Source organism: Perna viridis, chromosome 1, assembly GCF_037379345.1.
Source record: "Perna viridis isolate PV_CMFRI_1.1 ecotype Kerala chromosome 1, ASM3737934v1, whole genome shotgun sequence".
Taxonomy (NCBI): Eukaryota; Metazoa; Mollusca; class Bivalvia; order Mytilida; family Mytilidae; genus Perna; species Perna viridis.
The window spans coordinates 24,682,825-24,706,784 of record NC_142445.1 but is presented as its reverse complement, the minus strand read 5'-3'; the positions used below and the strand labels follow the sequence as shown (position 1 = coordinate 24,706,784).

General features: G+C 32.9%; 2 protein-coding genes across 5 annotated transcripts; one reads left to right on the top strand and one right to left on the bottom strand.

Annotated features, from left to right (window-relative positions):
* The first annotated feature begins 116 nt into the window (after positions 1 to 116).
* LOC148627917 (uncharacterized) lies at positions 117 to 19,040 on the top strand. Of its 2 annotated transcripts, none has more exons than XM_088581647.1 (3): positions 117 to 194; positions 16,648 to 16,783; positions 17,751 to 19,040. In XM_088581647.1, the coding sequence occupies exons 1-3, from the start codon at positions 167 to 169 to the stop codon at positions 18,307 to 18,309; spliced, it is 723 nt and encodes a 240-aa protein (XP_088437773.1). In that variant the 5' UTR covers positions 117 to 166; the 3' UTR covers positions 18,310 to 19,040. The 2 variants fall into 2 exon arrangements, with proteins under 2 accessions (XP_088437773.1, XP_088437777.1); XM_088581651.1 differs by lacking the exon at positions 117 to 194 and adding an exon at positions 11,367 to 11,521.
* LOC148627916 (S-crystallin SL11-like) lies at positions 18,324 to 22,518 on the bottom strand. 3 transcript variants are annotated; one of them, XM_088581661.1, is made up of 6 exons: positions 22,502 to 22,518; positions 22,163 to 22,306; positions 21,338 to 21,430; positions 20,927 to 21,042; positions 20,435 to 20,545; positions 18,324 to 20,210 (listed from the first exon to the last, which is right to left on the bottom strand). In XM_088581661.1, exons 2-6 carry the CDS (start codon positions 22,293 to 22,295, stop codon positions 20,046 to 20,048), a joined length of 618 nt encoding a protein of 205 aa, XP_088437787.1. In that variant the 5' UTR covers positions 22,296 to 22,306; positions 22,502 to 22,518; the 3' UTR covers positions 18,324 to 20,045. The 3 variants fall into 3 exon arrangements, with proteins under 3 accessions (XP_088437787.1, XP_088437785.1, XP_088437796.1); XM_088581659.1 differs by having other exon boundaries at positions 22,498 to 22,514; XM_088581670.1 differs by lacking the exon at positions 22,502 to 22,518 and adding an exon at positions 21,757 to 21,892 and having other exon boundaries at positions 22,163 to 22,304.
* Positions 22,519 to 23,960: the final 1,442 nt, after the last annotated feature.

Sequence of the window (23,960 nt, the reverse complement as noted above, 5' to 3'; positions counted from 1 at the left end):
ATGTTTATGTAGTTATTATCTATTTAATTGAATTGTTTATTCAACAAGTGGGCATGATGTACGTTTATCGTCAATTAGGTTATAGGTCATATCATTTTTGTATTGTTTATATTCCGGTTTATATGGACACTTTCAGCAATGTCTAAATTTTTCAGTTTTGATAGTTATGATTAGTCTTAGAGTAAAGTTTGCTGGTAAGTATTCACTAAGAGTGTGTCATTCAACCATACTTTATCACCACTAGAACAATAATGACTTTGTATTATATATGATTGGTTATCTACTTGTAAGACAAGGGGTACAATCAAATCCAGGACCACCATCTTCCATCCACTTAAAAAATATATCCATTGCTCATAACAATGTTGGTAGTATCCCATCTATGATTGATTTGATTGTGAACTTGTCGACCATGATATTATAACTGACTTTAGATGACATTATTCCTGATGATGATATTAAACCTGCTGATTTTCAAAAACCTTCTAGACTTGACTGTAATAGAGCAGGTGGTGGTATTGCGATATATTTTAAGAATAATTTATACTATGAAATTAGGAATAATCTTTTGAATCCTAATTTAGAACTCCTTTAGGTGAAGGTATCAAACCAGCATTCTATTTTTTTACTTGTTTTTTAGACCCCCCCCCTTTCTAGAGTGAAGATTTGGGATTATTTTTATGATTCAGTTTTGAAGGTGGTGGATTATAATTTGCCAATATTTTTGACCGGTGATTTTAATGTAGACATGAAGTCCCACAACTCATAATCACCTTAGTAACATATTAGAGCGTCTTAATTTGTACAATTTTGTATGGGAAGCTACAAACTTTTCAGTAGTGCCTGATACATGCATAGATTTATTTATATCAAACAACAGAAGTATGGTTAAATCTGTAGAAGTACTAAGTCCATTTTGTAGTTCCCATTCAGTGGCTGATATAAATTTTCAGGCTTATAAGCAAGAAACTGTCATATAAACGAACAATTACAAAATATGATAATGCAGATTATAATGGTTTTGTTCACGAGTTAAACCATATTGATTAGGATGAAGAGTTTGATAATTGCAATAATATTGATGATATGTATTCTAATTTTGTCAATGTTTATACCCACAATGTGAACAGATTTATTCCCACCAAAGAGTTCACAATTAGACCTTCAGATAAACCATTCATGAACAATGTTATACGTAGGAAGATGAGACAGAGGAATATAATTCACTGCAAAGCTAAATCCTCTGAAAACCCTATTCATTGGCCAAAATATAGGGAATTAACAGACATGGTTAGAAAATCAAAGGAACAATATAGATTAAATATAACTAGTGAACTTACTGATAAGTCAGTTCCACTTGAAAAATGGTGGCAAATTTTAAAATCAGTCTCTAAATTGTCAAAGAGTCATCAACCAACCCCCCATTTAAAGTCTGATGGTCAAATACGGCTTCATCCAACTGACAAGGCTGAGGTACTGTATACTCGTTTTTGTAATATATCAAAGATTGATAATGAACCCGAGTTACCTGGTGATATACCAGATCCTCCAGTTATGATGGAGGAATTTATCATTAATGAACCTGAGTTACCTGGTGTTATACCAGATCCTCCAGTTACCTGGTGATATACCAGATCCTCCAGTTATGATGGAGGAATTTATCATTAATGAACCTGAGTTACCTGGTGTTATACCAGATCCTCCAGTTACCTGGTGATATACCAGATCCTCCAGTTATGATGGAGGAATTTATCATTAATGAAAATGAAGTTCTTGATCAACTGAAGATTTTAGACCAAAACAAACCAATGGTCCTGATGGTCCTGATGGTATTTCACCTCAAGTATTGAAAGAGGTTAAATTGGGGCTATTTAAACCCCTCACAAATCTTTTTAACTGCTCTCTTCGTTTGAAACGGATACCTCACGCTTTGAAAATTTCTCCTGTTACGCCTATTTATAAGGGTAAAGGTAGTCCTCATGATACTTTAAACTACCGACCCATTTCTCTTACTAGTATTGTTTCGAAGATACTATTTAAGCACCTTTTCAACTACATGAAGTTTAATAACGTACTTACTAAATATCAATCAGGGTTTCAACCTGATGATAGTACTGTGAATCAGCTCCTTGAGATTTAAAATATTATTATTTCCAACCTTGACCAGATGTCAGATTTATTTTCTGCGATATATCTAAAGCCTTTGATAAGGTTTGGCACAGAGGCTTAATACATAAAATTAAGTATTATGGTATTGATCATAATCTTGTCCAGTGGATTGCAGACTATTTGAATGATAGATGTCAAAAGGTTGTTCATGATGGTTTTGCCTCTAGTACACAAGATATCTCAGCAGGTGTACCACAAGGTTCAGTACCTGGACCCTTCTTATTCGTGATATACATAAACAGTGTTGTTGATGATGTAAGCAATCACTTTCGACTTTTCGCTGATGATACCTCATTATTTGCAATAATTGATAATAATGTCTTTGACAACATCTCTTAACAAGTTATATGCTGAACTTGGCCTTGAGAAACCTTGCAGCAGGCGAAAAAACACAAACTTATAACATTTTACAAGATACTAAATAGTCTTACACCTGACTACATGCGAGAAATGGTCGCTCCATATCCAAGGCAACATAATTATGCCTTGCGACAGGAAGGTCAAAACTTTATTCTGACTCAATGCAGGACATCATCTTATTATAATAGTTTTTTACCTGCTACTATGAGATTATGGAATGAACTTGATCATGGAACTAAGAATTCACCAACTATAAGCTCATTCAAAGTGAAACTTGATAAAATATATAAACCAAATACTCCACCAAAGCACTTTGACTATGGAATAAGAAAATTCAATACCATGCTTTGTCAGTTGAGAAATGAAGGCAGTGATTTAAAAATCCCACTTGTTACATGATTTCTTAGTAGATGATCCCTCTTGTCCATGCTGCTCTAGTCCATGTGAGGATAATTTTCATTACTTCTTTGACTGCCCAGCATATATTGATATATATTCGTTTTACACTCTTTTATCTAGTTAAATGATATTGTGACTATGTAAACCTTTTTCTCAAAACATCAACTATGCCTACTATTTGTATATACTTTACATCTTTGTTCTTTTTATATTCATTTACAATTTACATCAAAATAAATATTTCCTGCTATTGCCAAATAGTTTATTATTTACATTTCTAGTGTCAGTAATATCTGTATTTTTCCCTCTCTTGTATTTGGTCCTTTTCATTTCATTTGAAAATTCCTTTCTTCTTTCTTTTGTTTTGTTCTCTCTCTCTCACAATATCTACACTATTAATATACTGATGAAGATAACTGTTGTTGGCCTATGTAATTATCCTAGGTACTTTACTTTAGAAATTAAGTAACACTCCAGCTAAGGATCATGCAAAATGTGATTCATGGGTAAAAAGCCTACATATTTTTATTTTTGATATTTTGTTTGAAATGTCATAGTAAACAGAAATAAACATGTGGTTTTTCATATAACCCGTGCTCTTAGGAGATAAAAATTATATAGAATGCACTGTAGATTTCAAAATTAAGGGAGATAACTCTGTAAATGACGTTCAAATATAATAGAATCTACTGGATTTTCAATGTTATTTATCTACTAAGAGAGGTAGATTTGAATGAATAATTACACATTTCATAGTATAGACCCATGAAACAACTTAATTACAAAAATAAAAATATGTAGCCTTTTTGGGGTGTATCACATTTTTCAGATTTTGCATGATTCTTACAAAGACATCTACTTAAAATTTACATTTTTTTATGTAATAAAAGGCAGTGGCAATAGGTCATTTCATATAACGACAAATAATCAGTAATAATTCAAATCATTTATATTCTATTGCACTACTTGTGTTTACATATGTTACTCTAAAATCCACTGTCCAAAATGACCCTGGCCTGCTGCCACATGTGTATTGATTAATAATTCATACATCAAATATTGTGTTATATTGATAATTGTAATTGTGTAACTTGTATCATGGAGAGGGCTTATATAGGCTTAGCTTGCTGCCCAATCCATTTCAGCTTTATACTGAATAAAATGCTGTTTAAACATAAACATCAATATAAAAATAAAAGAACAACATGAAAAATTTATTTTAAATCCTTTTAATGTAGTGTCTACCTTACAAATGTGCAAAGGCAGAAAAATATATATATTCATTAAAAAAAGGCAACAACCACATAGTCTTATTTTGATATTATGTCACTTGATGCATTTGGATGTTATGGAATGGAAATAGCTTTTATACTTAAATTACGCTTCTAGTGAATATAATTTGAGATGAATTTTTTCGGGCTTTCGCCTGTTTGTACCAATTTTCTATAATGACGAACACTTAGTTAAAAAAACTACATTTGCTTAACGGTTTCTATCAATTTGTACTTGTGACAAAATGTTTAACGTGTAGTTTTAATTAGAAAAGTGCAAATCAATCCAACAAAATGATAACAACCGGTAATGAAAAGACCATTTTTACAGGAAAAAGACAATTTAACAAATCAACGAGCAGGCATTCAAATACAGAACTTAACATCCGCATCACCAACAACTTCAATAGAATCCTGCTTACATCAACAAAACGTTTTGAAGTTAATTGAATCTGAATGTATGTTACATAATTATCTTGGGTACTGTATACTTTGTAAATTATTTCACAGCAAGCTCACTTTTTTAGATTATAAATTATAATTGTTCATTACTTTAACTGTTTGAATGCAGTCAGTACCAAATGACTATCGCAGGTAGAATATTTCGTATTCCGAAAGAATATTTTCACCTGATTGTTTGCGTTTCTTCATAAATTGATTTTAAACTTTAGAAACAGGGGTCGACATTTGTGGAAAAAAAGACAACTGTCGTCCCATTTGCCATTTATGACACTCATGCTAAAAATGTGTCATGTAAGCCATATTAATATTTGTTTTTCACAAATAAGCATAAATAATGCCCAATCGCAATTAAAATGACGAAACATTATAGTTAAACAGAGAAGGATTTTCAACTCTTGGCAAATAATAATAATTAAAATTCCTCATTTTGTACAAGAGTAATCTAGTGAACCAAGATTGGAGCGGTAACCAAAAGAATACATTCCAAGGATTAAGGCTAGACGTGTAAAATACATAACCACAACAAAGAACATGAAATAACAATACAAATAACACATACAAAGAAACAAAAGTAAACGAGCAACCCTAACTTAAACAAAAACTGGAAGCAGGTGCACCGGTAAGGTAAGCATCCTCTGAAACACCATTCGATCTGCTCATATGAGTTTGGTTTAGGCTGCATTTTTTTTTCTTAATTTCAAAGAAATTACTTTGATCCGACATTGATTTATTGTAATGTAATTGTATTGTATCGAAATGTAGGGGACAGACTAAATTAAAGGCATGGTAAACCAAATACGATCAATAGACTAGGTCACTAAAGAGCTAAAAGAGTGACAAACAACGACAATGGGCACTAAAAACCTAACTAGAAAATAAATTAAATCATAAAAATCAAATGGCCAATTTTGATTAAAAACATATGATGCATGTTTAATGTTGTCTTGATGGATTAAATAAAATCGGCTTAATTCCCCCCAGAAACAAACAGCAACTGTTAGATGTATGAAGCTGTTTAAAGGAGAAAGTTCGGCAAGGGCCCGATTTGGCGCTTTAATTTGTGCATTTTTTTTATTTGAGTAAAACTGATTTCTTGGTAGTAGTAGTATAGTAAAATGGTAGCAAAATACCGAATACAAACTGTTTTTGGCGAGATTTATGACGTTATTCCAGAAATGACAGTATGTATTTATGCAATTTTTACAAAATATTAAACTTTTAACATTTTTGCAATTTTTAAGATCGTTTTTGTGGGGAACAGAAGTGGTCGAACATTTGTTCACTCAAGATATTTTCATATGAGTTGCAACTGACAATAATTATATACAAAATATATGAAGCATGGGAATGAACAAGCATGTGGCCATTATTAAGAAATTGAAAAACTGCACAAAACCTAGTGTTTTCCAGCCTTTTAATCAGATTTTTCCAATTCAGTCAAGTTTGAAGGGCATATATGACAGTATATATTCAAATTATTAACATAAACCAATCGAATCGACTGTATAACACATTAAATAGCTGGAGAAACTTCATTAAATTTACTTCAGGAAACTTCAATTTTGAGGCAAAATTTTGCTTTTACCGGACCAACTTCTTTGACATACCGAGTCATATTTTTTTATTTTTATTATCGAAAATTCTTGCAAGCAATAATCGGAATATAAGTATTTCTAACCACTTCACACGATAAACGTTTATACCTAAAGTAAGTTTCTGGTAATCGGCATTATGGCAGCATGTTAAAGGTACTGACGTCAGACATTTGATTTTCACCGATTATCTATGATATTCATTCATTTAAAAGACGCCCTAATTTTCTATTTCAACACAATTTTTTAGAATTTTGTAAAATTGGAAAGTAATGATGTCGTTTGAAAGATATGCAGATCTTGATGTTTAATTATAGTATGTTGATATTATTCATGCTTTTTCTATTTTTGTATCACATAAAAACAACTGGAGCTAAGCTACTTTGGCTCTTCATTATCTTAATAGATAGTAAGTTGTGTAATGAACTTACTATAGATACCAGCTCATATCGATGTAATATCTTCGTTCAGTGATATAGCTATAAGTACGTGTAGCAGTATTAACAATACATATAGCTATAGGTATTTTTATTGTAGGGACTTGCGTGAATATTGATGGAATATAAATTATTTTTATATTTGTGTATCATTCCTTGGTACTTTCATACTTAACTCCATTTTAGAGGGTTAATGACACGAGAAGTTACTATTTTTCTTGTTTTAACTACCTATAAAAGTTCCTTCATACATTGATGTCTTTAATTGTGTTGATAAATTTCCTTGTCAAAATTAAAAGTCGACAAGATATACAAATATGGTAATTAGTACATGTATACATTATATGTTAGAAAATACACATCGTTATTGTTACATTACATGTATGCCATTTACGTCAGATAAAAAAAAACAGAAACACATATAATTAGAATCTTGTAAGTAAGCTTATATGATCATAGAGAAAATATTGTAAGGTACTTTTACCAGTTTATTATTCGTGGGTGTCAATCATTCATGGATTTGTATTTGCATTAGTTTCATTAGCTCAAATTTGTTTTCATTGAAATTTAACATTTTTGTTGGAAATTCAGTTGCCAATAAAACACAACCAAAGACTACAGACGTTGAGTTTGGCTTATTCTACATTTCATGAGTCAAAACAAGTAATAAGCACTAACCTATACATGTATGCATTCCAAGACAATAGAATAGTCATCATTCACATGAAATATTTCTTTCTCGAGCCCCTAAAACATATTATAAAATGGTTAAAATGATAAAATACAAGGTTTGAGAAATTAAAAGATTAACATGTTTCAAGTTACATTTAACATAATTATTGCAATACAGAATTTTTTAATTTGTCTAATTTGATTCTGTTAATTTCTTGATTCCCTTGAATACTCTTTAATTATATTATTCTTAACTTAATATTCTTGTATAATCTCTACAGTTCTTAAGAAAAATAATTAAGGTGACTTAATCATGGTGAATAAATCGGCACACCATAATTAATGTTTCCACAACTTAAGACATCTATATATCTTATGGTGCAAGACTACTGAATTTTCGTTTTACAAAAGCTCATTTTCGTAGACTAATAAAATGTTTTTCGCGAAATAACGCCAAAAAATATTTTCATCCAACGAAAATAAGCTCAATGGGCTTTCGTATCGTTTTAATCAATACTGGTATCATTACATTATGCTTCATGTCTATATAAGATAATGACTCTATGTAAGCTTGCTTCACTTCCCTTTTTTTTCTTTTTTTTTTTCAATTTTTTAGGTCGTTTTTATTGCATTCTGTTGTCTGTTTTTAATTTGTTTTTACTTTTGTTTTAGTTTGCTAAATTGGATGCATTTATTTGAGATCGGATTTTAAAGTATCGTTTGATTTAAAAACTTTTAAGAGTGTTATATAAATATAACGTCAATCGTGATAACGAGTTTATTTTAATGCTTTAAGATAAGGCAAATGATTGTTCTTTAATTGTTGATATTAGTTCGGACGTCTTATCAAAGTAGTGTGCGCGTTGTCTACTCCACTTTTGTTTTATCATTTGTGTAAAATTCGAGGTTATTTGCGCGATATTTAGAAATGAAGTGTAAATGTTACTTTTTCAACATTACCAAAATATGTTCCTTTTTTGCCACATGACGTTTGTGATATCAAAATAAAACGTTTTATTACGTATTGTAAATTCATAAGAATGGCGTTCTGAACTGGTGTACAATCACATAATCAATTTTAAAAGTGAGAAAATGCAAGACTAAGGAATATCAGACACCCTCGCAGAGCCTCGTTAGAGAAACTCGAAATCTGACCCTAGGTGTCTGAGATTTCTATTTCTTCTATTTTCGTTGTTTTTCTATGACCGACAGTCTTTGATTGACAAGTGCACGCGACCGTGTCTGTCATTGGTTAAATAGGTAATCGCAATACACAAAATATAAGTAGTCCAGATAAGTTCAATGGGCTTATGAAATCCAGCTTTTTTGTACACAGATTCACATCTTTGTACAATGTATGTTAAAATGTTCAAATTATACAACTTAATATTTTCAGGATGATTACTGTTAATCGAACGTGGTCAATCGGAGCCCAGTAATACGACACATATTTATACAAATTAATTATTGACCTTTATAGTTATTTCACAGCTTAGGGCTATAAAATGGACGAAATACGTTTTTACACTCATCTATTGAAGATATGGGATTTATTCCACACGTGACAGAAATTCATCTTTTCAGTGCGCCCGACTCGTCAAAAGACGGAATTTCTCACACTCGAGCGTGGAGGATATCCCAGATCTTTAAAAAATACTCTTGTAAGGCATTTTATACTGAAAGTGGGGGCTGTGTTAAAAAAAGTTTGAGCAAGAAAAGAAGTATTTTACTCAGCCATGGACAGAAAAAAATATTATGATACATTACCCCCAATTACTTAACAACGTAGATTTTGAAATGCTGTTGCATGCTGAAGAAGAATTCTTACTCGAAATAAAATCCAAGCCCATCCACCCCACACCGAGAAGATAACGTAATAGTCTTGGACTCTCAGCGGTGTTAGTTTCTTAAAATATTTCATCCACGAAATATCTCACTCGTGGGTGAAAGGCACACGCAACGTTTTTGACGTCACAATTAAAATTCTGCAGGAGTTCCGAAATAAAAAAAATCAATTTAAAAAAACATGCTTAAAGGGAGAAAAAGAATCAAAGAATAAATGCAAATACCCTCAGGTAATATTTTAATGTTCTGTAACTCGGCACAGACTCGCTAGAGAACTTTAAAATGAGATTTCGTTGTCCTACACTCTCAGCAATGAAGAATTAACTATCCAAATGAATGTGTTCTTTTTAAGACAAAATATTGTTTAACGTCAACAGTTTATGACACACTATTATTAGACACTTGCTTATACAATATCATATATATACTGCTCCATCGGATCAAATTGATACAGGGAAGATAATGTAAACTTATAGAAGGTTCTGAAAAAAATTCCAACAATGTTAGAACTGTCAAATTTGCGATGCTATTCGCTACACTGCTTTCGCTGGCCGGGTCATTCCTCCTCGTATATATAGCTGGCCGAGTGGTCTAGGGTGCTGGACTTTGTGCAGGCGGTGTTGCCATAGATGTCACAGCGGTACGAGTTCGAGTCCCGCGGATGGAACGACCAAAAATTTGCATCGCAAATTTGACAGTTCTAATATCGTTGGGAATTTTTCAGACCTTTCTGTACGTTTACATATCTTCCCTGCCCCGTTCAGGTCCGGGTGTTAAAAGAATAGGCCTGCAGCAGCGCTAAGCTTGTCGTAAGAGTACATCTAGGTGTTATTATGTAGGATAGAGGATGAAATTAATGATGCATGTTACAACAAATCAATATTATACAAACGTCTCAGATGGAGCAGGGTATCGAATAGAGTCGTCACATTCTGAGACGTTTGTATAATATTGATTTATTGTGACATGCATCATTAATTTGATTCTCTATCCTGATTGTCCCTTACTACCATCCATCGTGTACTAAGTTACAGCCCTAGATAAATCCTACGAGGAGGAATGACCCGGCCAGCGAAATCTCTATTTTTTTTATAGCCTAGCTGGCCGAGTGGTCTAGGGCGGTGGATTTTGTGCAGGCGGTGTTGCCATAGATGTCACAGCGGTACGAGTTCGAGTCCTGCGAGAGAAAGACCAAAAATTTGCATCGCAAATTTGGCAGTTCTAACATCGTTGGAATGTTTCAGACCCTTTATATATTCATTTGTTTTGTATTTTTGTGATTAGGTTTTGTATTGGTTTTAATTTGTATTCTTCCTTTTTTTTCATTTTAAATCGGTAAACAGTACAGTCTAGTTTAAACCAGAACACATAGTACACTATGGCACAATGCGATTAAATTTTAGTTCCGTGAGTGTCACTTAAAAAAAATGCAATGTCGTGACTACTCAGGTCATTTGCTTTCATGGTTGGAACACTAAAAATATAGCGAATAGATCGGACATTGACCTTTAGGAGACAATTATAGGTGTCCTACCACTAAACAGAGAGAAAGAACGGAGACCTATACGACCAAGACATTATCATTGCAGCAATGTTAATGATAATTGCTATGACAAATAAATATAGTTTAAAAAGAAAAACTAGTTGTGCGGTTTAATAAGTTTATGTCTTTGTGTGTCATAAGCCAAGGAAATTTTCATATTTAGATTGTTATAATTATCTAGTTACACTCCGAATATAGCACTTTCACACAAGTAAAAAAAAATCACATGTTTTACCATATTTGAATAGAATATAAGAGGAATAACAAAAAGGCATACTTAGCGCGTCCTAATTTGGATCTGAAAAATAATGAGGAAATACCATATAGTAAGCACTGCAATATCTAAAATTTCTCGGGTCAAGATACCATCACTTTAGTTATCATTCTGTAATGTGACAAGTTCTCTTCGTCAGCCTCACACTTTATAAATATAACAGTCAATATATAAGTTAAGTTGATAAAATTCTTTGAAATCTTGCGCGTATTACATTATTTATACAATATCAAACATGAATCCGGAAAATGATAAAATATTTTTCTCGGTTTTAATATAGCAAGCAATGATATAACATCAATAGATCAGCGAGTCATCCATGTTTTTCCTTTTTATAGTCATATGTATCTAACATCTATTATAATTGAAGTAACAACTGCCTTTTAAGTGCCGAAGTTTCCGATTTACTCACTTCCCTATATCTCCTAAACCGGATGCATCTTTACACTGTGATTTCTAATGGAGACGACAACACGCTAGATATTACCACAACATGGGTAAGATGCTTTTTTTTAAAAAAATTGTAGCCATAACCATTTCATCGTCGTTTGGTGGACATGTGCTTTCTTTTTTTTTATCTGCTAACTAATAATATATATTATTATTATTACAAATCAAACGGTGGTAATTAAACAATTCAATTATCATTTATTTTAACAATTAAACTATCCCAAACCAGGCGGGGATCCAAGGACTGGCGTACCGAGCGTACGCCCCCCCTTAAATCGGTAAGAAAAAAAATTTCACCACAATTTTCACACCATAATACATTTTGCCTTGCTTTGCACGGCATTTAATTCAATTACCCCCCCCTAAACTCAAATCCTGGAACCGCCCCTGCAAACAATATTTTTTGGCCGAGCTAATATATCAACAAAATCTGCATTGATTTCAACAACTGCTTTTTCTAATTTTATACATGCATGTTTTAGTTCTTACTTAAACTTCATTCATGTTTATTTTCAGCTTTTTCTATTCTCAGTTATTTCAAACTGAACCTATATATTGTTTCAAACCACGCAACTTCAGTAATATCTGTGCAAAAAAAAAAATACCAGAATAAAAGAAAAATAAATTTAAGGTGATTGTCGATTGCTCCCGTAAAGATCGTCGTGGCAATGGGAAGGGTGCTATTATGTTATTTGTTTGTGTGTTTGTTTGCTTTTTTGCATTTCCTTTCTAGATAACGTTATAATTTATAATTGTATTTTTTATGCAAACGTCTTTTTTTTCAGGATCTATATACCCCATCAAAATTCATTTTTTTAACATCTACCACGTCCTCTTCCGATGATTTAAAAAAAAAATCTTTCTTAATTGACTTGAAATGCTGGATCTGCCATAGCAAATAATAACGTTAACGTTCTTACGTCAATCATGTCATGTATGCAAAAAATGCAGCTCTCCCGTGAGTCCTATGTTAAAGATTGATAATTTTCATATAGGATCTTCTTGACACAAGACCAATTAAAGACGCAAAACAATACTTTCTCGTGGGAAAACTTCCATTCGCTGAAATGATTTACTAGAATTACTGTTAGTGTGATTTGAATTACTGTTAGTGTGATTTATTGTAAATTGCAAAGTTTTCAACTTGACAAAACGTGATTTAAAGAAAATAACATACAAAATTATGGATAACCACACATAGCAAATATCTGCACGTATTAAGGTTATCTACAAAATAAAGGACATCACATAAGGACATGTCTTTTAAGGTCGACTGTTAGTATGAAAATCGATATAAGTATCGATTTCCTTTGCTGTTGTTGATAAATAATTATAACAAAGTCATCATACTAAAAAGTAATTGTTTTAAAAGATGTGAAGTGACTGACAAGGCTTAAAGCGAACACGAAACATTTTGTCGTTTAGTGCTATTCGTGGACTTGTTCTGTGCTCCAAATTTTCGCTTTTAAAGCCAGTTCAAATTAGCAATAGCCATTTACATTCGTATTTATCTTTAAAATGGAACGAATATCCGAATAAAATGACTCGTTAGATGAAAACTTAATGTTTCTTAGATAATGACTAAGTGCTTTCCTTTCTTTTTTTCGCCCCGTGCAGGTCCGGGTGTTAAAAGAATAGGTCTGCAGCAGCGCTAAGCTTGTCGTAAAAGGCGACTAAATAGTGCTCAGAACCCTAGCCGGGGGCTAGGGCGCTCTGCTACAGAGCAACTGGGATATGTGCCCCAAGTGGTGGAATGGGGTACCCCTGGCGTGTTACATGCTGGGGTTGTCAGGCTATAATACGGAAAACCTGACCGCAAACCATAGTGGTGCACCGTGTTGGGAAAGATGCCACGTTCCTCGCACGTTAAAGGACCCTACTGTGGTATTCTCCCGGAGTAGGAACCATAGGGCTCCGCCACAGGAGGCTAAATTGTCCGACCCTACCCACCTCTCCCTATTTCCAGTGGCAATCAAAATTTGTCGACCCCATTATCCTTGTGTCCCATCCCATTTTTCATTTCATCATTTCATGTTCATTTTATCATCCACTTCATGTTCATCGTCTGACTATAGCTGAAATATTGCTGCTCGGACGTTAAACCCCAACAATCAATCAATCAATCAATCAATCAATCCTTTCCTTTTCCTTGTTTATTTCGCACTTGGAAATCTGAAACTCATTGACTGTTCTCTAATTTTACCTTCGAATCATGTTGTCTGTGATATTTGCAATTACCTTAATATTCTTCGATCTAAACCAAGCGATCTCTACGAGTGCCAGTTATATCAGTTTACCCCGATAATACTTCAACTTACGATTCAGATACTTAAATTTAACCTATATTGTCGCGTTCCTATACAGATTCCTATGTTGCTTTTTATAGGCCTTGTTTCGGAAATACTTATGTCTAGTTATACAGTTCATACTTAAAAAAGAAGGGGACAGACGGACACATGAATCTTTACAAAGATCAGACAGGAAGTGATTCATGGCACTCACTTTTATTTCTTATTCAGAAGCAGTTGCAGACCACATGTATTCACAGTTTTTTTCATTTGGTTGAACTTTCGAGATAAACATTATATATACTGTGTATGAAACTAGCACTTTGTAAAAGTTATCGTTTTTATTTGCTTCACTTTAGTGGGATGTGAATGTAAGATTTAAAAAAAAAAAAAAAAAAAAAAAGAAAAAAGCAGACAAGCAGACCTGAATACAGAAAGGACCACAGTGATGCAAAAATGTAGCACGTGTATAGACCATGTCTACACCTCGATGGTGTGTCCATCATCACCATGAAAACTGATGTATTCAACGGGTCATAGTTTTCCTTTCCTCGTTTGTCTAACCCGGACTTGACTTTTTATGAACAACTCGGCGGGTGTTTCTAGAAAAGCAGAGGACGCTTAACCTACCGGTGCACCTGGTCCGTGCTCCCAGTTTTTAGTGGAGTCCTAGTTGCTCATTTACTTTTGTTACTTTGTATTTATGATTTTAGTTACTTTATGTTCTTTGTTGTGAATGTCTGTTTTCCATGTCTGGTCTTTGTCCCTGGATTACATTCTTTTGATTACTGCTATAACCTTGGTTCCCTTGATTACTCTCTCGAATCACCATTTAAGGCAGTGTCTGACTTTTATAAAACTGATACTTAAATATTTTCTCTCATTTTTGACCTTATTACATTGGCAGCATTATAAAAGCATCTGTTTCTTTACAGGCATCTCTTCAATAATGATATTTGTTATATTGTTGTTTGTTTGTGTCTAGTTTCCTAACACTTTAGTGATGTTAATAGAGTTATCGTCATACCAATCAACTGAATATCAATGTATTTTACACTAAACAAACTTAAATTAGGAACCTCTGAAGCTCTGCATGTTTAATGTAAACCGTAAACGTTTTTTTCTTTCCCCACTGGAAAACATTACATTCAATGGAAAATTGTTATTTTTTCTCTTAATTGTATATGGCTCCCAAATAGGCAAACGTGATCCAGTAAAACCAATGACGTCTGATTGCAATTTTTGTTTCAATAATTTAACAAGGACACGCTTTAAACTGTTTAAAGTCAAGACGCGTTGATGTAGCCACGTTCACAAACAAAAATATAATGATCTATTTCCTCCATGTAAATTGTAATTCGATACTTTTATATTTTCGTGATTAGAGGTGACATGACGTTTGTGTGGGGGTGCTTTTTCAGAAAAATTCTTTGCTTTACCTTCGGGTAATTTATGCAAATATTAAGGTTCAAAATGGACCACACAAACTATAATACACTGTATAAAGTTTAACCCCAATAATTTAGTCGTTATATTGCGCTCACCATCGATCGCTACATTGTTCGAGTTATTTATAGTTAAAATAAAGATTTTTTTCCCAATTTTTAAACTGCTAGGTTTTACGATGTATATTTCAAAATAAATATCAACTTATGCTTATAAGACAGATGATTAATCTACACACTACTTTAATAAATCATAATCTATCACAAACACTGTCTCCATGTTCAATTAAGATTAACAAAAGTCGAAACCTAGCCAAAAGACCTTAAAGTCATGTGAAGCAATGAATGACTATTTCTTGAAGCTAATAAATGTCAACTTGCACTGCGCAATACATTTAGGAACAAGAATCTATTAGAATTGAAATAGTATATTAAGCTGTATAGTTAAAAATCCAGGCAGTAGTCAAAAGGAAAGTCAGCATAACAAATGGCAATATCAGGGTTAAGAATTTGGAACCATCGCAATGGTCCCGACTATGTACAGACACTTCCAAAGTTGGTTAAACCAGGTTTAATAGCACTAAATCTCCCTCTCTATTACGGTTCATTATTTCCTGTATATTTCAACACAAATTGGATGCATAAAATTATCAACTCTCAAAATCGATAAAATCAGTAGTCAAAACAGTACAGAAGACATGAACAATAAATAAGTGAAAATAAAAAGAACTGAATTATGACATTAAGTAAATCCAAAACATGAGCTTAAAAATTAGTCTTGAAAATCGTGGTGAAGACGCATTAAGTTTAAGGTGAAAAAAAAAACATACAAGTAAAAAATATAGAAATTTAATTTGCTTTTTGTTTTTTCAAAATATGTTGCCATCATTTGTGTTGTCCCTGAAATTCAAAAGTCATGCAACATTTCCCTAAATTGAAATATAATGACATTTTAAGAAACTTTATGCTAGAATTCAGAGCTAAATTTAATGCAATTATACATATCAATAGGAAATGATTTGACTTTAGCGGAAGAGTGTACTGTGGATCAGTTCACATCAACTGTATCTGTGTTATAAGTTGTTACGTGACTGAAATTATTCTATACTAGTCTTGTTAATCTTCGTATTAAATATCTGTCTCTGGAGATACAAACAAACACACGAATAATAAAGACTCAATTCCAGTAGATACACCGTTAATAGAAAAATGGGTCTCACAAATCTCTCTCTCTCTCTCTCTCTCTCTCTCTCTCTCTCTCTCTCAAATAAATTGTCAACACAATTTACAAATTGTCACCGACTTGAACGCCACTTGACAAGGTTTTAACAAATTTGACATAATAGAGTCTCTCCTTCAAGAAGGACGACTCTTGTCATATGTTGTTCACATTTCTAACATGTAAATGATTAATTTAAACGGTTTTTTGTTCATTTTTAGGTCAGACAGGAGTATTCACCGATTATCGGGATTTCTTTATACACCAGCATGTTGGTGTTATCGTTGGTGGATCCTTGTTTGCTCTCGCTCTCGTTGTACTGGTGGTTTCCTCAATTGTGCAGCTCTTTCTGAACAGGTAATTAGAAAAAAAAATTGTACTGGGACGACCATTTGATATTGGAAGGGGCTTGGAGGATTGCCTCGGATCAAAATATCTTTTTCTTCATGTTACAGTAAAATATTTATTTTTTACATACATAGAATCAAATATTTTATTTTCATACACTTCTCTACTTCAAGATCAAAATATTTATTTTTTAATTCTTCTAAGTCCCCTCAAAATCATATAATCTCCCTTTATAAATTAATGTATTGCTTGTAAAGTAAGAAAATATTGTCTATAGGATCTGCATCAATAAAGGATCTTAAACACTCAGATGGATCTAATCACCAAACATGTGGTGAAACAAACATACAAAGCAAAGAAAAGAAGTGTTCATCAAACTTAGTACAAGACGTAAACAAAAACGTGTGTACATTTGTGGTTTGAGTTTTCAAGATCATTTACTAATTTCTGAAAAAAAAAATAATTTTGTGTACAGATTTCCTTGGATTGTTTTGAGTATGGTTCTTTCTTAAAACCAGGGAGGGTCCATTCATCATATCTCAAGATATATCAATGAAACTGTTCAAATACGTTTGTTTCTTCCTTGAAACAACTCTCCATTTGTTCATTTCCACTTATCTGCTATATATTGTGAAATATTTTTTTGACTGATTATAGTGTAAAATTCCCGTACTTTTCTGTAGTTGAATATAACTAAATTTAAATGTTAATATTTCCAGTGGGCAGCTTTAATTTGCAGTTCTATTTTTTATGAGGCCTACTGAAGGATTTCCAACAAAAAAATTATTTGGCACTAAGAAATGCATGAATCACTAATCATAAGCTTCTGCATGGTTTTAAGGAAGAGCTGTATTTAAAAACTCGAACAATATTGTCACAATCCTCTTTAGGAAATGATCAAAATATAAATCAAAGTTTATAACCAATCAAGTTCTCGTGAAATAATATATATGTATAATATTTTGTATTACGGAAGATGCTGTCCACAAAAGTCCCAGATGAGAACTCTAGAAGAGGGTCGGACAAGAGACTCAGAAGACCAAAGACGGTCTTTTGAAAATCCGGTCTACACCACTGAAGTGAAAGAAGCAAAGAACTTCCAAGAAGACCTACGAACTCAGCCAGAAACAAGGGAATTAAACAGTCAACCCAGTTTAGATCATGACTACATCAATGCTTCAAAGTATAGAAAGATAGAATCGGACTCGGAGCCAGAAGTTGATTATGAGAACTTAAAAGACAAACATTTCGAACCGCCTCAAAGGAAATCAATCGAACAAATCGAAGAGGTTTCACAACCAAAGGAGAAAAAGAAGAAAAAGAAAAAGAAAAAGAAACACCAAACGGAAGATGCTACTAACAATGAAGAAGAAAAGTATGGAATTGAAGAATACGACAGACCAAAACCTACTGTAAAACCCATAAATACATCGGATAATGACGAAGAACTCCCGGACTACGATGTGCCTAAAAAGTTCACTGAAGATAACAATGAGCTTCCAGACTACGATGTTCCGAAATCTTTTACAGGATGAATATTTAGTAATTGCAGAATCCTTTAAAAGTCATTTCCATATTAAATCGAAGCACCCTAGTCTCACAGGCACTTAACGGAACAAATGAATCCCGTATATCAATTATCTACTATTCCCAAAAGAAGTTATGCAAATATGTTTTATTCAGAATCATTAACAAAGACTTTATTCCAGATCTTCACCATTCAAGAGTACAAGAACTCATTTCTTTCGTTTAAAATTACTACAACTATATGAATGAATGATGTTGAACAATGGAGCAAATTAATGCGCCCGTTTGAAAATGTTTGTGATGTCAATTAAAAATAAATACCTTAAAATAAAATCCTCGGTATAAATCAATTCCTGCATAATTGCTAAGAATAATAAAATAGAGACGCTATGGTGTAGTTCAATAGAAGAAAATTTTGGTAGATTTTTTTTTCAGAAATATGGTACTACAATGCACTATTTTGGCGGAATTTTAACCTATTTTTGAGTTAACCGTTTCTGAATTGGTTGGCTTTGTCAGTGAAGACAGGGTCACCGAAAATCGATCAAAAACGAAAGAATTATCTTTCCATCTTTATAGAACATAACAATTCAATATGGTACAGATAATTTCTGAATATATAAATAATTGTAATGGTAAAAACATTTTAGTAAGGTTGAATACAATTATGTAAATATAAATTTTGTCACTTTAATGTATATATGCTATTGTCTTTTTTAATAAAATTGACCATGATCTACTTTTGTAGATCCCATTGTTTTTAAGTTATCAATGTAGCAATTACATTTATTTCAAGTACCAGTCCTTTATAAAATTCCAACATTGTCTGTGGTAGAGGTGATTCATGGCTTTTTCGGTTTACATATGTTTTATATAATGGATATGTATGTAACAACAGTCCTTTCTGTTTTCAGATCTCTGTATTTTTAGTAGTATTATATACATCAGTTACCAGTATGCGAATTTCGTTTGAGGAACATACAAAAAAGAGAGCATCTAACTCGAACAGGAAGAAACAAATGGCTGATTACAATTTTACCAATAAAGTGTCATATGAATTCTATACCATGTAGTGAATCAATGCAAAACGAATGAATATATACAGTAGTTATCAAACAATATTATGATACAACCTGCTCCGCGCAAATCAACCATCAAGAATATCAGTAGTCATAACTATTATTTTCATATGCAATTTCTCTATCACTATCGCTGGCAGTCTCTTTTACTGAAATAAGTGCTAAACTATACTAAAGTAAATAATGTATTAAGTGCAGCTCTGTCTAAAAACAAGAAGCTTATGATATAGTTGAACATGCATTTCTTAATCCCAAATATTTTTTATTGGAAATTCTTCTCATAGAAACTGTATTATAAATAAAAATGCACATGAAAGCTGTCCACTTGAGATATATTAACACATAAATTTTGGTTGCATTCTACAACAGATAAGTATGGAAAATTTTCCCGTCAAACTTTGTACCTTTCACCAATCAAAATATATTTCATGATATATATAGCAGATCGGAGGAAATGAACATAGAAAGAATTGTTTTAGGACGAAAAGATCTACATTTGAACAGTTTCATTGATTAACTTGAAATATGATGAATCACTCCATGCCTGGTTTTTAGACAGAACCATACTTAACAACTCCACCTTTAGTACGCAGAAATCATTAAATTTAATGCTATTAACTCAGATCAAAAGTCCCTCTTCCGTGCATTCAATTCAGTTCATGCTATTATACTTCAGTACACTCTCGTTTTGCCAAATATTCTTTGATCCGAGGGTATCCTGCTATACGCTGCCTATGAGCCAACAACTTGGGATATTTATCAAGCAAGTTCGTGTCTTTCTGGAGTATACTCGTGAGTCCCTCATACACGGCAACGTCAGCTAGTGTCAACTAATAAAAAAGAAAGAAAATATTAAAAATATTCTAGTGAAATATTTGTCGGTGTGCCCGTTGGGAAGTGGTCTTGGAGCTTATATTGGGCACTGATCATACCCATTTTTTCACATAAACTGTTTGGGGTGATGCAAGATCTGGTTTTGTTTTAGCAAACAGTTTACAAAAACACATAAAAACACAAAAACATATAAACAAAATATGTGTAACCCTATACTTACGGAAGACCCTACGAAGAAGCCATCCCCTCCTTTATTTTGTTTTAACCAATCTTCAAACGTGCCAAGCCTGGTTGGTACAGTCTCTTTCAACATCTTTGTTAGTTTACTCTCCTGTAAATGAAAAAAAAACAAGTGTCTTGCGATCCACATATGAAAATGACCACTGATATAAAGTTGCAGACATAAGTTGTTGAAAAACAAATTCCAGAATCATAAAAACAAACTCTACATTATGAGTGCGCTTCATTATTACATTGGCATTTATATCGAATGTGAAACCGAGTTATGTATCTCAAATTTCGTCTGATTTTATAATTTCTGCTAAGCGTCTATATTAGATATAAATATGTTACCATTGAAAGCTATACACAAAGTGAACTGTTTCTTAAGCAAACCTAACCAAACCCAATTTAAGTAATCTCGCAGTGCTCAACTTGTTGTCTGTTTTTTTTTTAATATTATAATTAATGTCCTATCAATAGTTTTGTATACCTTCACTGATGGGTCCTTTTCAAGAAAGTAAACAATGAAATCTTCCAGGATATCGTTGATGGTGTAAAGTATTTGGTCCACTTTAGCCTGGTCCCAGTCTGATTTTCCAGCTAGACCTTAAGCATTACAAAAGAAGCTAGGTATATGACAGAACAAAGTTCCGCTAGTTATCTTTTCCTCAGCTTCTACAGTGTATAAGGATGCACCTTTGCTTGAATAGTTTATAAACACACTACCATAGAAATTTTAGTAATCTTCCATTTTATTAGTTTCTCTTAATATTTAAAATTAAGCATTAGATTGAAGCAACTGACAAAGCATAAACAAACCTATAAAGTACTATTTTATGTTTGAAGGGAATATATTTTTTTCTAGAAGCAAATATTCTGTATGAAATGTTAGAGTACTCACCACATATCCTGGCAACATATCTTGCAATAGCCAAGCTCTGTGTCAAGTATTCACCTTTTACCTCCAGTAATGGAAGTGTTCCATTAGGATAGTCTGGAAAAGTCATCCACATTTTATGATACTGATAAATAACTAACAACGTTTAACCGATTTTAAAATATTTTCCGCTCTATCTAGCATGAAATAAATGTATACTATTATACAAATGTTTTTGCGTATGCAAATCGTCAAAAACGCACGAGTACATGTATATGCCAAATTTAAACTAAAAGGACAAAACTGAACAAAAGACAACATGTAATTACAATTTCCCTTATAGTGTGTGTCTTCAAGAATTGTAGACACCATCATCGTGTTCAATTTGTTTGTTTTTTTATTCGTTTTGTTTTGTTTTTATTTTTGCCATTTTCAAAAATTACCTTTAAAAAGTTGCATCACAACAGCGCATTCATTATGGTAAAAACTCTCGGTATGTTTTTCTTTTCCGCTGTTTCCCAATTAGACAATTCCTGCTGTTTACTAATACCCGTCAGAACGGAATATTCACTTACTTCACTATTAAAAAAAACTAATTCATTTCGAGGTTTCAATGCAAATGCATGCATGTGCTGATTAAAAGCTGTATTCTTTCAGTCTGTTCATTGATACACTTATATAAGAAAAAACGTATGGTGCAAATAAATGACATTTTTAACCAAATAAAAACATCTATATTTCACAATTCCACAAAAAAGCTTTAGTTAAAATCATTGCTCTAAAGACTTAAAATACAGGTGTGTAAATTTTGTTTATATTATTCTATTTTTAAATACAAATCATTCTTACTTTTCTTTTTCTCTTGCCACTCAGACATGGAAACCCGAACATCATCGAACTGTTTTCCGGCTACAGTAAACATGATTCGGGTTATTTCAGCTCTCCCCCTTAGAGGGAAATAGTGAAGTTTGTATTCCGCCATCACAGTTTTAGCTGAGAAGAATGAAAAATAGTAATAATACCGCTTAGCGATAGGTCGAATAATAGAACATCATTCAGGAGGAAACTCGTTTAGAAAGTAATTGCACTGCGCTTTTGAAAAAGGCATTTAAATCGGGCATACGATAAATGTATTTTGAAATACGATATCAATATTTTGTTGACTAAAAACTAAAAACATATACCTACTATGTTCTATAAATATAAGAGTAAATGACCTATTGTTAACGACGGTATGAACTATAACCAAATAATTTGGAAACTGCAACGGACCATTTAACCTTCAAATGTGGCAGACTCGAACAACAGACGTGCAATTCATTTCAGCTTCCAAAATATAGATGATGTTTAAAAGAAAATGATATATGTATACCACAAACTGTAGTCCGGTGCACACAGGTGGAGTTTTTGTTTTTCAATTTACACGTTTTGTTTGAAATTATAATCAAATTCACCCTGATTTTCTGCACAGTTAAAAGGGCCATTGGGTAAAGTCATCACTGTCACTGCAAAAATCTACAGACTACAGGGGCGTAGCTAGGCGTGTTTTATTTGTACGCAAAATTACGGCGAGGGGTCTGGGGGGGGGGAGAGTCGCTCAAGCCCCCCCAGTGAGTCATTGCATAAAACCTTTATTTCATCTTTAAAATGTGCGTTTTTATTTTTGTTACTTTTTCCGAAAGTACCTACTGCGTATTTGCATATAGACAGCTACGCCCCTGGACTAACCTTAGCCTGCAAAGAGCAGCACGATATACGCTTAATATGCTTCATATACTTAATCTTTAGTTATTTAGAGGTGGTCAGTTAGATTTTCGCCTTTTGTCTTTAAGTGTGGTCTACGGATTTTCTCCCGTTTGTAGGTTCGGTGTTGTACATGTAACTTCTCTTTTTTTTTATAAGATAATGAATACGAGCGTCAATACATAAACAAGGCGTGTGCAGCAAGGCCCAACTTATGCACGAAATATTACAAAATTTTCCAAGATAGAGGTTCCAACCCCGAACCCCCTGGATCCACTACTATCATGCTTGCGTTTATTACATGCTTCATGCTCTTCGGATAGATGTTAGCGGGATCACACGAATCCTCTTCCTATACAATGTGAGGTTAACGCGGTTTGATACACAGTGGCGGATTCTGGTTGGTCTTCCAATTCGCTGTAAGACCAAATTTAAAGGATTTTAGTCTCAAAAGCGTTTGGATGACTCCTTATGTACCAGCTCCAAAGTCATACTGATGTTAAGGGGAAATAACTCCCAAGAAAGGGTTCAACGTCTAGAACCACAGTATGTGCTAGAACAAAGTCAAAGATGTCAACCCCCAGAAACTTTGCTGTTTTGAAGTATTAATTAAATGTTTCAAATGGGTATATTGAGGAATTTATTTTTATATGGTGGAAAAATGTTTAAAATTATAAAAAAAAATATTATCTTTATTATAATTCCTTATAAGACTTCAAGCTTTCTGTTTTCGTTTTGTTGCTTTGTTTAGCATAAATCGTACAACTCTATACAGCATTGAACTATGTTTAGCATATAAGTTTGTCCTTTCATGCAGAAGTATGAATATATGTGTTTCATTAAAATGTGTAACAGTTACAGTAGTTGACTCAAGCTGTGCTCGCCAATGTTCTTTCATCAATAT

Coding starts and splice junctions, on each gene's coding strand:
- LOC148627917 (XM_088581647.1), top strand. CDS start 167: ATGATTAGTCTTAGAGTAAAGTTTGCTG. Junction 195..16,647: donor TCTTAGAGTAAAGTTTGCTG/GTAAGTATTCAC, acceptor GTTCATTTTTAG/GTCAGACAGGAGTATTCACC. Junction 16,784..17,750: donor GTGCAGCTCTTTCTGAACAG/GTAATTAGAAAA, acceptor GTATTACGGAAG/ATGCTGTCCACAAAAGTCCC.
- LOC148627916 (XM_088581661.1), bottom strand. CDS start 22,295: ATGGCGGAATACAAACTTCACTATTTCCCTCTAAGGGGGAGAGCTGAA. Junction 21,431..22,162: donor GTGGCAAGAGAAAAAGAAAA/GTAAGAATGATT, acceptor TGACTTTTCCAG/ACTATCCTAATGGAACACTT. Junction 21,043..21,337: donor ATATGTTGCCAGGATATGTG/GTGAGTACTCTA, acceptor GTAATGCTTAAG/GTCTAGCTGGAAAATCAGAC.